Source organism: Lynx rufus, unplaced genomic scaffold, assembly GCF_022079265.1.
Source record: "Lynx rufus isolate CCGP_SWC_20201006 ecotype Redwood Valley unplaced genomic scaffold, mLynRuf1.p SCAF_21, whole genome shotgun sequence".
NCBI classification, from domain to species: domain Eukaryota; kingdom Metazoa; phylum Chordata; class Mammalia; order Carnivora; family Felidae; genus Lynx; species Lynx rufus.
The window spans coordinates 9,899,791-9,913,838 of NW_025814836.1; the positions used below are offsets into that span (position 1 = coordinate 9,899,791).

Here is a 14,048-nt window from a genome sequence, read left to right on the forward strand (position 1 = left end):
TGTAAAATGTAAGTGTTGTCACAAGGCTTAAATAAAATAATACATATAAAATAGTTCAGAATGACATCTGAAACATAGTAAGGACTCAGCAAATGCCAGCTATGTTTGCTGAAGTTATTAATAATTCTCCAAGAATTTGAAGTTTCATCTAGAATCATCTAGATGATTCATCTAGAAGTTTCACCTAGAATCAAATGTGAGATCCATCTTTGAAATACTCTCCTTGGTTGAAGAGTCACATTATCCTCACTTTTGCTTTGGTTGAGCAAGTGTGTTTATGAAATTATAATATTGTATGATAGCAATTATTGATAGGATAAGTATTGACTTTCAGGTAACTGTTGACTTACGGCTTTTCAGTGTGAATTTTATGATGCTATAAATCCAGCATTTGTCCATCGATTCCTCTTATTATGTTCCAAAGACACCATGCGTTCCAGTTATCTGTTGCTACATAATAAACCATCTGTACACTTAGTGGCTTAAGACAGTGTTTAAGGAGCTTTTTTTGGTAAAGGGCCGTAGAATAACTATTTTAGGATTTAAGGGCTACATATGGTCTCTGTCACATATTATTCTTTGCTTTGTTTTGTTTCTTTTACACCCCTTTAAAAATGTACCAAACCCACATGATCTCACAGGCTGTAGAAAAACAGGTTGCAGGCCAGATTTTACCACCAGGCCTCAGTTTGCAGACCTCTCTTTTAAAAAAACAACACTTATTGATTATTATTATTATGACTTACGGGTTTGGGAGTTGACCAACCTCAGCTAGGTGGTTTTCATTTAGAGTCTCTTCATGTGGTTACAGTCAGATGTGGCCAGAATTGGACTCTTCTTAAAGACTTCCACACTCCACATGGTTGAGATAACACGCATAGGATCAATTGGTTGATGCTGATGGCTAGTTGGGACCTCGGGTAGGCCTGTCAGCTGGCGTACCCTCCATTGGCCTGACCTCCCCATAGCATGGCAGCCGGATTTCAATGGTGAGCAGCTCATAAGAGAGCTAGGCAGATGCTGTGTCTCCTTTTATAACCCACCTGCAGAAGTACCATCATGCCACGTCCAACCTCTTGTTCTTCGTTGGATCCAGGTGACTAAGCCCAGCTCATATTTGAGGGAAGGAAAATTAGACTCCATTTATCCACAGGAGTAGTTTCAAAGAATTTGTGGGCATATTTTAAAAAGCATACACCGTGGAAGCTCTCGGTGCAGGGAACTCTCTGAGAAGCTTCTAAGTGTTGCTGCTGTGGTTGGCTTTTGATTTAGCAATGAAGGACATTAACCTCAGACATTCCCATGATGTCTTAAATCAACAAGCAAGCTTACTCTTGCCCAGAAAACAACCAAACATCATGCTGGGGTTGAGGGATTGTGGAGGTGGTGTGTTAACTTTCCCACATACCCTCGTCTTTAAAAATCGTAGATTTAAGTCATTCCCTTGCCAGCATTTCTGCATTTCAAGGAGAATTAGTTGCATGTATTTGGCATTTTCTTGATCTTGATACTTCGCTGACTTCACCAGCCCACTGCAGAGGGCAGCCAATACCACGGTTTGCTGTCTTCAGGGAGTTGGATTGCAAATAAACCAGTATTAACAGACTTGACTGTAAAAATCGTTTTGCTGGTAAAAATTTTTCTGCGCTGACGTTGACTGGTCCTCATTGGAAGGTTGAGGAAAACTTCACCAAGCTATTGGAAGTTTGGGTGATTGGTTCTTGATGGTTTTTGAAAGAATCAGTTGCAGTGTGTTACTCTAGCTTAAATAGTGTTCTCATCAGCTTGAACGTGTTATACAATCATCTTGCGGTGCCAAAGAGGAAAAGTCAGTTCCTTGTTGTTAGCCTGACTCCAAGCATCTGTCTAAAATGTGTAACTGTAGATTCATTTTTCAAGGATATTTTATTAGTTCAGTTTTGGGGGGGGTGGAATTTACTACGGACCAAACAATGTGCAGATGATCGACCTATTTCCAGATTCAGACATTTTTGAGGTGCTGTGGGAGGCAGCTGGCCATCAGTTGCTCTGTTCCTCCCAACTGTTTTTGTTGCACCTTTTGTGGTAAGATGAAGGGCTGAGTGGGGAGAAAGCTGACCCCTCTGAAATGTATCCAGAAACTTTGAGAGAAAGAACTAGAGCTTGTCCATTACACATGTCTTTCCCTTTCTTTCACTGTCCCTACATTTTCCCCAGCCTCAAGCATATTTGCTGTTGTCTGATCGCTTTCTCTTTGTATTAGTACAACTGTGCCTTCTCTTCTCTCCTCCTTTTTTCCGGAATCTTACTTAACCAGTTCTCACTCAATCAGTGTCAGCAAGAAGTAATTACATTCTTTTTTAAAATACTGTTCCTCTTGGGGTGCCTGGGTGGCTCAGTCTGTTGAGCGGCCGACTTCAGCTCAGGTCACGATCTCACAGTCCCTGAGTTTGAGCCCCGCGTCGGGCTCTGTGCTGACAGCTCGGAGCCTGGAGCCTGTTTCGGATTCTGTGTCTCCCTCTCTCTGACCCTCCCCCGTTCATGCTCTGTCTCAAAAATAAATAAACGTTAAAAAAAATTTTTTTTAAATAAAAAAATAAAAATAAAAAAATAAAAATACTGTTCCTCTCAACATTAGGCAGGAATTCAAGGAATTTGGCCTTGGTCAAATTACTTTAATCTAACTGCCTACTTACCTCATTTGTTTGCATTTTTATTCAAAGCCATTTAAATCTCAGGCTTATGTTTTTTACACTTTATTACCAACTGTTGTTTTAAAATAATGACTTCTAAACTGTTGAATTATTGGATGTACCTATGTATTGGAACAGTATCCGAACACTTCCAGGGAATCATTAGGCTAGAAAGCCCTTCCTAAGTTCAGGTAAACAACTCCCCTGACTCTCGAAAATTTCCTCCATAAACAACAAGAACAGATAACAATTTAGTCCAGGCTGTTCCAGCTGAAGGAAAGGAGCTCTCTGTCTCAGCTGAAGTTTACAGGTGGTGGTGCTGGCTCACTGCACTTCTCCATTTCTGGAACTCATCACAGCTAGATGTTGTGAGGAATACATGGACGAACAAGACTCAGTTCCTACTGTGCAGGAGGTCACGACGGTGGTAGAAGAGATCTTTGTATCAACTACCTCATCTATATATGTGAAGACCATTATATTATGTGATCTGTCTACTGGATGTTCAAAAAAAAAATTTCCAACAGTGAGTAATATTCAAATAAGTAACTTCCTGACCTCTAAGGGTCCACATGCTGTGGTAACTTTATATTCCCTATCACTGGCTCACTGGGCTTCAGCCTGCAGCTTTTGGTGATCTGGCTCTCACTGGCATAGAAAAATGGTACTCTGGGAAGCCTCATGTGAAAGGGAATTCTGTGAATGATGTGACGATATAAATACTCGGAATGGCTATCAGAAAGAGGACAGTTTTAAAAAAGACAAGACAAAGCTAAAAGCGTAGAGCAGGGGCGCCTGGGTGGCGCAGTCGGTTAAGCGTCCGACTTCAGCCAGGTCACGATCTCGCGGTCCGTGAGTTCGAGCCCCGCGTCAGGCTCTGGGCTGATGGCTCAGAGCCTGGAGCCTGTTTCCGATTCTGTGTCTCCCTCTCTCTCTGCCCCTCCCCTGTTCATGCTCTGTCTCTCTCTGTCCCCAAAATAAATAAACATTAAAAAAAAATAATAAAATAAAAGCGTAGAGCAGTGCATTTAGCAGACACTCATCGGAGGGAAACAAGAATAAGGACACAGTGGACCTTTCCCATTGTCATAAGGCCTGGAGCCTCTGTTCTTTTTTTTTTTTTTTAATGTTAATTTATTTTTGAGAGAGAGGGAGCACAAGCAGGAGAGGGGCAGAGAGAGAGGGAGGCACAGAATCCCAAGCAGGCTCCAGGCTCTGAGCTGTCAGCACAGAGTCCCACGCGGGGCTCGAACTCACTGACTGTGAGATCATGACCCGAGCCCAAGTCTGGCACTTAACCGTTTAAGCTACCCATGTGCCCCTGGGTACCTCTGGAGCCTCTGTTCTGAATGATAATGGCAGAGCATGGGTCCAATTGTGCCATGGTGCCATGCCCTCATGGGAAGGTACAGTGCCCTTCGCATAGCCACCAGAGGAAAGGAGGGACCTGTGCAATGCAAGAGTGGCTCTGCTGAAGCTGGGGCCACTCCCTTGAGCCTTCGCTGCAGATGAGTATCTCGGAACTAGACTTTCCAGTTACATACTTTATGAGGGAGACCGTGAATTTCACCGCCTGTGTTTGTTCAGTGTCTCATTCGACAGGGTGCCCTCACTGGAGCTCCTTCCCTCGCACCCCACATGCTTGGCACTTCTGCTGTTCATAAGTTCATAAAGGACAACCACAGCACTCACCCTTCTTCAAATCATGGTATTTTAGAAAAGGGACCTTTTACAGAATTTGGTCATTTATATATTTGGAAATAATTGCAGGCTTACAGGATAATTTCAAGTATGTTACAAAGAGCTTCACTGTATTCACCCAGATTTACTAGTAAGTATTGTGTCCTATTTGCTTTCTCCTCCCTTCTCTCTCCCTACTGCCCCATCACTCTAAGCGCGCGCGCGCACACACACACACACACACACACAAGCACGTGTGTGCATATATATTTTTTCTAAATCATTTGAAAGTTGCAAGCATCATGTCCCTTTATTCTTTCGTTCTTCAGTGCGGATTTCCTAAGAACAGGGAGATCCTTTTACAGAATCACAGGAATAGTTGTCGATTTCAGGAAATGTAGCAATCTACCATCGGTGTTTCAGTTTTGTCCATTGATCCAATAATGCCTTTATTGCTTTGTTCCCTCCTCCTGGATCTGGCCCAGGATCACATTTTGCCTTCAGTTGTCATTCCCCCAGGGACAGTTTCTCACCCTTCCCGTGCCTCGTGTCATCAACATCATTGAAGCATTTAGACCCCTGATTTATTTTCCAGGTGAGGGGTTAAGATATTTCTGGGCTCACACAGCTAGTTATGAAAGAACCAAGACAAGAAACAGGACAGTTGAAACTGAGAACAGATATGTTTCAAATTAAATGACTAAACTGGACAGCTAAAAGCAGGCATAATTTGCCTTCCCTAAGTATTTATTAAGTTTTCTTCAACTACGCAGTCACTTTGAAATACAAGACATCCCTGAAATATAAGGTAGGCAATTACTCACCAGTAGAACCAGTATTTGTTATCCTGAAAAGGCTTAGGGCTCACCCCCCGTTATTAGCAGAAGACCTTTCTGTGCATTAGGAAAATACAACTTGTGGTGGCTGCCTTATCTAGCCCAGCAAAACCAGCTACTATTTATGCCAGCAATGTGATCTTTTCAAGCCACCAAAGCTGCACTGATTGCCGTAGAGTGGAGATGGGAAACAGAACCAAAGCGGGGAAAAGCCAAGGTTCGCAATCCCGGGGCGTGGTACTCCTGCCACCGTTTGGACAGATTAAAGGCGGTGGACGGAACAAAGTGGCTCCAGGAATTGAGGAGCGCAGCGGTCTCGGGGCATCCCCTGTGAAGTGAGAAATTCCATGTAGCCCGGAAGGTAAACAGGTGTTGGCGTGCTCATTCATGTGCCAGCACACATGACACACATGCGTTTGGGACAAAACTGAGGAGGACAAAGTGTTTATTTTTCCCTTCCTCCCATTCTTCTTTTAGCAAAGGAGGAGAAGAAATTGGGATTGAGAGACTGGACCATCCTTAGTGAGCACACTGAGACCAACAGAAGGAGGTCCTGAAAATGTAACCACAGCCCCCAAACCTGCTGTCCCTGGGGCCACAGTGGCCACCCCCTTTGGAGCTCCTCTCCACTTCTGTCCCCTCTGTCCTCCTGCAGAGAATGTTCTGGCAGCACAGGGTCCCCACTCCTCTGGAGCTCCTCTTCCTCTCCTGAGTGGCTCCCCCCTTCTCTCCCTAAACAGAAACTCCAGCCCAGGGAGCTGCACTCCCCTCCCACCCCATAAGCCACCTGTAGTGGGAACAGGTGGGTGGAAAAGCAGTCATCCTCACAACAGTAGTGACAGTAATAGTCCCAGCTACCATTTTTCGAGTGCTTCCTGTATGCTAAGCTCTTCCCATTTGTCAACTCCTCTAACCCTCACGACAGTCTGACAGCCTGACGAGGGGAGTGGTGTTGTTTTGATCTGACAGAAGAAACCATGCCCAGAGCAGTTCTGTAACTCGCTGAAGACAGCAGGAGAGACATGATCCTAATCTACCAGGCTCCAGAGCCCACGCCTTGTCTCTCTCCTCTCTGCAGCTCTCTCAGAAGGCATTTGCATTTTAATGGTAGTCTCCTCCATTTCTAGGACTCCACAGTTTGCAAAGCTGGCCGTGTGTCCCCCTGGAGCCTCCCTGTCACAGGGGTAGGGGGTGACTTCCACCCTGTCCCAGGACCAGGAAGCTCAGTGACATGTGCTCAGGTTATGAGGCAAGAAAACAGCCCCGGAATGGCCTCAGTCCGGGAATCCTGCTCTGCTGAGTTTAGTCCTAGCGTATCACTCGCCTTTCTACATCCAGCAAAGCTTCCTGATGCCATGACATGCAAGGCCAACATGAGATGGCTCCATTCACCTCTCCACTGGCATCTCACACCGCCCCCCTCTAACGGTCCTCTCCCTTAAGCTGCACCGGTCTTGTTTTAGCCCTTGACTTTTCCATGATGCCTCCCACCCGAGGGCCCTGTACATGTGGTTCCTTCCAACCAGAACCCTCTTTTCTGTGTCTTCCCTTTAAGAATAGAGAAATAGGGAAATCGCAGGTCAGTCAGAACCCTTTTTCTTTCCTTTGCACGGATCACAATGAGTAACTGCATTATTCACATTCCCTGGTAGAATCTGTAAAGTGGATGCTTTTGAGTAGTTTCCTTTACTGTTTTTGATACTGACAAATCCCTAGCGGGGACCTAGTAAGGAGCAAGCCCCTGGAACAGGTGAAGGGAGGGCACAGAGATGAAGACGTACAAGCATCTATTAGTACAAGGCAGGTTGAATGAATCAGGCCGAACGCTCTAAAGGAGGAGGTAGTGGGGGAGCCTAGAGAAATACTATACATTCAGAGGTGATCAGAACAGCACCGAGACTTGTTACAGAGGCTCCCGTGCTTGCTTTGATGGGTGAAAAGAGTTTTAGCTGAAGATGGGAAGGGCGGGGCGCCTGGGTGGTTCAGTCAGTTAAGAATCTGACTTCGGCTCAGGTCATGATTCGGCTCAGGTCACCATTCGAACCCCGAGTCAAGCTCTGTGCTGACAGCTTGGAGCCTGGAGCCTGTTTCAGATTCTGTGTCTCCCTCTCTCTCTGCTCCTCCCCTGCTTTCTCTCTCTCTCTCTCTCTCTCTCTGTCTCTGTCTCTCTCTGTCTCAAAAATAAATAAAACATTTTAAAAAATTAAAAAAATAAAAGGGAACAGGTGAGGACATTCTAGGCTGAGAGAGTACAGAAAAAGGCACACAATTCCCCAAAGATCCAGCAAACCAGAATGACAAAGAGGCTTTCTGTACATTCTTTCCTGAAATCCCTGTGAATGCAGGCCCCAGAATGTGAGCCTTAGCACTTCAGGGATTTGGGTCTGTTTTATTCATTGCAACATTCCTGGCTCCTATGAAGTGCCAAGTAGCACTTTGGTAGGTGCTCAATAAATATTTATTGAATGAATAAAGTAGATAATCATTGCTTCCATTTTACAATTGAGAAAATGCACAGAGAAGTGGATCAAAGTTACATAGAACCAGGATTTTAAGTGGTAGAGCTGGTTATGTTAAGACCATATAGGAGGGGTGCCTGGGTGGCTCAGTCAGTTAAGTGTCCGACTTCAGCTCAGGTCATGAGCTCCCAGTCTGTGAGTTCAAGCCCCACGTTGGGCTCTGTGCTAACAGCTTAGAGCCTGGAGCCTGCTTCGGATTCTGTGTCTCCCTCTCTCTCTGTCCCTCCCCCACTCATGCTCTGTCTCTGTCTCAAAAATAAACATTAAAAATTAAAAAAAAAAAAGAACATACGGGAAAATATAGTTTATAATGATGGAGGTGAGAAAGGCCTTTTAAAGTGTAACACGGAGGCTACCTATAAAGGCAAAAATTGATAAATTTGGTTACAAAAATATTTTAGAAGCTGATTTGCCCCCCCGCCCCCCCAAAAATAAACAAGGTTGAAAGAATGAGACTATGTGATGATACTTAATATGATTTTAAAAATAATGTTGTGCTTGATATGTAAAGAACATTTATGAGTCAACAGAAAAAGTAAACACCCCAATAGAAAAATGGACAGATACCATGAAGAAGCAGCTCACCAATGTATAAATCAAAGTAACCAAATAAAATATAAATATATATACACACACGTATATTCATTTCACAAGAAATACAAATGTAACTATAAACAATGTGATGTTCTTTTAGGTAGAGGCTGACAGAGTACAATGTTGCTCAAGATCTAAGGAAGCAGGTGCCCTCATACATTGAATGCAAGACTATAAACTGGTATGGTCTTGCTGAAAGCAGTCCTGTAACGTATTCTAAAATGTAAAATGAGTATACTTTCTGATTAAGGATTTTAGCCATTCTAATAATCAAACGGTTCTATCAAAATATCTTTACAAGTAACTCTTACAGTATTCTCTATAATGTAATGAAACTTTGGAAACAAATAGCTATCAATAAGGGACTAGATAAATTATGATATCTGTAAATAGATTTCTGTGCAGCTGTTTAGAGGATGGCATATAGTAGGGGTTGGGAAACTCTGGCTCACAGGCCAAATCCAGCCCACTGACTATTTTTGTTAATAAAGTTTTATTGGCCCACAGCCACACCCACTAGTTGATGTATCTCTACGGCTGCTTTCACACTACAGTGGCAGAGTTGAGTAGTAACCGTAACCAAATGGCCCAGAGGCCTAAATTATTTATTATCTGTCCTTTTACAAAAATGTTTGCTGATCCCTGATATATAGATAGAGTCATTGACATGGAAATCTCCCTGTATCATATTATTTAGTCATAAAAGCAGGATACAAAATCACATGCAGGGGCGCCTGGGTGGCTCAGTCGGTTACGCGTCCTACTTTGGCTCAGGTCATGATCTCGCGGTTTGTGGGTTTGAGCCCTGCGTCGGGCTCTGTGCTGACAGCTCAGAGCCTGGAGCCTGCTTCTGATTCTGTGTCTCCCTCTCTCTCTGACCCTCCCCCGTTCATGCTTTGTCTCTGTCTCAAAAATAAATAAACATTAAAAAAAATTTTTAAAAATCACATGCAAAGTGTGTTTCTGTTGTATAAAATTATGTGATGATGAGGAAGGGGAAAAAAGACTTAGAGACTTAAAGAATGTATTTTTAGGAGCAATGACTTCAGTTACGTTTACCAAAATGTACTGGGTTACCTGTGAGTTGTGAGATTTTAGGTGACTTTTACTTAACCTCTTTATATTTTTCTATAATTCCTAAGTGTCTAAAAATGATTGGCATACATAAAATGGACAAATGGCTATTATCTTTGTTATACAGAGTTTAGAGTTCATTTAATTACTTTTTTTTATTTGTTTTTTTGTTTGTTTGTTTTTGAGAGAGACAGAGGAAAATCAGGAGGAGGAACAGAGAGAGAGGGAGACACAGAATCCGAAGCAGGCTCCAGGCTCTGAGCTGTCAGTCCAGAGCCTGACCTGGGTCTTGAACTCATGAACTGCAAGTTCATGACCTGAGCCGAAATCAGGAGTTGCATACCTAACTGGCTGAGCCAACTAGATGCCTCATGAATAGATTTTTTAAAATTTATTTGTTTTGAGAGAGAGAAAGAGACCAAGAGAGAGGGAGAGAGAGAACAAGTGGGGGAGGGGCCGAGAGGGGGGGAGCAGAGGATCTGAAGCTGGCTCTGTGCTGAAAGCAGAGAGCCTGATGCAGGGCTTGAACTCACGAACCATGATATCATGACCTGAGCCGAATTCAGATGTTTAACTAACTGAACCACTCAGATGCCCTTAGATTATTTTTATAATTAGAATAATATACTTACAAGTCAACCTATCCAGAAACTCTAAGATCATGGTAGTGTATGAAGTTTGGGAAGGAAACAGGTAGCCCTTCACACTGTAGTTATATCTGAAGGCACTGTGCATTCTGGGTCATCAAGGGCAGTTCCAATGATGTCCTGGAGTCTGTTCATGAAATCAATAAAGTATGCAGTTCACTTCAGAAAGTGGAAGTAATAGAATCATTGCTTCTTTAAGAGCCTCTCTTATTGGAAAATTTACTTTCATAAAATCCCCCATTCACCTTTGCTGTCAAATAAATGAGATTGTGTTATAAGGCAATTATAACTCCATGTAAACATGCATTATCCTATTTGTTCTACAAATCCCGGGAAGCCTAGTAGGGTTCTGTATGCTCTTCTGTTTGCAAAGAGGAAACCCAGGTACAGAAACTTTGGAGTGGAGGCAGTGTGACAGTAAAAATTCCATTTGCTTTAACTTTTCTCCCAAGAGGCAGACTGTATTTTTGTGTGTGTGGCTCGCCAGTGATATAAAAGGTAATGTTAGTATACTGTTTTCCCTTGAGGATTTCCTGGACGTGGTTAGAAATGAATTAAATGTTGTATGCCTTGGGAGAAAAAGTATTTGTTTTCTCACTGAAAATTCACAAGTGCTTTTTAATGAAATACTCTTCTCTGTTTTTTTTTAGGATTTTATATTGCACGCTGATCCTTCCTCTGCACTACCTTGAGCCTTTTTTTTCATACATCTTCCTCAACCTCCAGCTCATGGTCCTGCAAGCCCTTCACCTCTACTGGTGTTACTTCATCCTGAAGATGCTCAAAAGATGTATATTCATGAAGGTAAGGGCTGTCTGAGTCTTACTGTTCTTAACGAGTGGATTTCATTGCTAGATTGAAGGTGAGGCCCAGGTGGTGGAACTTTCTATTTAATTAATAGTTAACCAGAATTCTTTATATTTTCTTGATTTGATCATTATTGATTAAAATGTATCTAAAAGGTAACTATCTTTTCCATTAAGTAGGTCTCTAAGGTGCTTTTAAAAAATTGCTTTTATTAGAAGACAAGTAATTTTTATAAAACTTTTATCCAAATATTGATTGCTGCTTATTAATTTATTTTTATTTTTATTTATTTGAGAGAGCACAAGCATGAACAGGGGAGAGGGGCAGAGGGAGAGAGAGGGAGAAAGAATCCCAAGCAGGCTCCACACTCAGTGCAGAGCCCGATGCGGGGCTCAATCCCACGGCATTGGGACTATGACCCGAGCAGAAATCAAGAGTCAAACCCTCAACCAACTGAGCCACCCAAGTGCCCCTTGGTTGTTGCATTTTAAAGAATGTCCTAATAAGTCTAAATTTGGTCTGGTTTGGGGTAAGCTTTATTGTGAAAGTTGAGTAGTGTTTCACAGCCTTATGGTTACCTTCACTGAACACTCAATTTGCACATAATGCTCTCCCTCTGAGCTTTCTCCTACATCTGAAATATTGTCTCTCATTTGGCTATGCTTTTTCTCTGAAAACAGCTTCTTCTCTAAGTAATAACAAATTAATAATACATTTTAGACAATAGAAGTTTTTGTTTGTTTGTTTTGAATTCAGTTCTGGGATTTAATCCTAGAACAGGGGTGGGGAAGGCTTCAAAAATGAGTAAGATATGATTACTGCCTTTGGGGAAACAACCCAGCATCTGGGGTGGGGGGAATGTTTACCTACTAGTGACCACCTATATTGTGGAAGACAGAAACTAGTTGACTCCAGGGGGGGATCCAGGGAAAGTTTTATCGAATAAACAGAATTTGACTTGAGCCTTTAAGGCAAGTAAAAGAATAAATAAATAAAATAAAATCATAGTTCCTTCTTTGTCTGGAAATCATACTTTTTTTAAAAAAAAGTTTATTTATTTATTTATTTTGAGGGAGAGAGAGCAGGAGAGGGGCAGAGAGAAAATCTCAAGCAGGCTCTGTGCTGTCTATGCAGAGCCAGATGTGGGGCTTGATCTCACAAACCGTGAGATCATGACCTGAACCAAAATCAAGAGTCAGACACTTAAGATTCAGCCACCCAAGTGCCCCTGGAAATCATACTTTTAAGGGAGTTTTAATTAAGGATCTTTCAAGGTGGAAGTTACAGTGGGCCCATTTTTGGTGTCACCATTCATGTGTAGTATGACACTGTATCATCAGAGGGAGTGGCTTGTAATGTAACTGGTATCCTGTCAATTTATCTGATAAGCTCACATTTTGATCAACCATTCAATTAATTTGTTTTCCTATTTTAGTAAATGTGCCTCAAAGATTATTGAAGAGTTGACAAATGAAATGGACATTGCGATAATCGACCTCTGGGTTTTCTACCATCTCTTAGCTTCTAGATCTAGACAGAGGTATAGGAAATTGCATCTGGATTAATCTCAAACCAGATTCTGAAAGTAGTGTTTGTTTGTTTAAATAAATTACTGACTTGAACTTGTTTTCTTGAGAGTGGACTCTTTCCCTTAAGTAGGAATGCCCAGGAAAAAACAAACAAACAAACAAACAAACAAACAAACAAACTTTCACCCAAAGATTCTAGTTTATTAATATTCTAAATAGTTTTCCCCTGACCTCTGCAAAAGTTATTTTACCTCTGAGCGACTGATAAAGTTAAAGGGACTGAGATAAGGTTAAGAAGTTGAGTATTTAGACAATTTGCACATCCAGGGGCTGGAAGGAAGGCAGGCCACTGAACTGAGCCTGTCCCACCACTGAGTCAAGCCTTCCTGGAGCGCCCGTCCCTAGGCAGAAAGGGTTCCCTTAATGGCTGGTGAGTGACAATAATTACAGGCCTGGAAGGGATCCAAGCAGAACAAAACTTGGAGACCAGAAGGTACTCTTGTTTGGTTTCAGCATAATTTTTCATATTTCTGACCTCTAATGTGTTGTACCAGGCCTGATTAAAAACCCAGTGCGTTGGGGAGCCGTGGACAGGAATTCCCGATTTCTCATGCTGTACTTTGGAAAAGCTGTTTCCAATTGCGTTTTGACAGCAGTAGTGGAGGCCCCCGCAGCCCTAATCCCTGAAGTTCTTATGACTTCAGCTGGCTTGCATGCACACTCTGTTTTCCATAGCGGTGGCAAAACTGGCTGTGAAATCAGCTTATTCCTCCAAAGCCGTAAAGTGCCTTTTAAAGAATGCCATTTGAAGGCACAGTTGCATTGCAAAGGGGGAAGAGACAGATAAAGGTGGGAGTTGACATTCTTAGAGGAACAACTAACAAGCCAGTTTTCAACTCTATTTAATACGTAGTTAGCATTTAATGTACAACTCAGTTGTTACTAAGGTGACTAATTCTTGGATATTTAAAAAAGGGAATTGCAGAAGTTCTCAGGCCTCTTAAAACGTCTTTCAAATCTTATAACAGAGGTTGGGAATTTGTCTTTTTAAGCTTCCAGGCCCTTAATGAGTAGTTTTGAATATGCAAACGAACAAACCACACGGGCGTGGAAAGTCACAAAATTGTTTATTAACCTTTTTATGGCCTCCACGGATTTGCCTGGTAGGCTGGCAAGACAAAAGTGATTACACATCCTAAAAATAGCAATTTTGGAAATATCCATACCTTATTTTCCCTAAATAGTAGGGTCACTGCACGTGTATGACGAATGAAAACCTTCTACCGTTTGCTCCTGTTGTTGAAGACCTTAAAACAACAGAGGAACCGAAGTGGTTCCTCTAAACTGGGGGGGGTTTGTGAGGAACTACTAACCCACACATCACATTGGGAAGTATGACGGGCTGATACATCCATCTTGTCATTCTCTTTGCAAACACGAGAAGTGCTTTCAGAGGAAATTGGAAGGAGGGTGGCATGCTTTCGTTTAATATTACTTCAGAGAATTTGATCATCCTTCTGGTTTTATTTTCTTCTTTCTAAATATCACACTGGGTGCTGGCCAACTCAAGCATGTCTCTCTGACATCTTAGGCTGGTGCACAGCCAAAATGCAGAGGGAGGAGCATTGCATGCAGCCGTCACAGCCAGGACAGGGCAACTGGCCTCTGGCAACCTGCCCCAGCCATCTGC

The 14,048-nt window shown here is 42.5% G+C and overlaps 1 protein-coding gene across 1 annotated transcript in view; it reads left to right on the forward strand.

Moving 5' to 3' along the window:
• The window catches only part of CERS3 (ceramide synthase 3), a 79,004-nt gene that overhangs the window by 36,287 nt on the left and 28,669 nt on the right, over positions 1–14,048 (forward strand). The window contains exon 9 of the mRNA XM_047086855.1: positions 10,673–10,826. Coding sequence (XP_046942811.1) covers positions 10,673–10,826 — 154 coding nt within the window. The remainder of the gene's footprint in view (positions 1–10,672; positions 10,827–14,048) is intronic.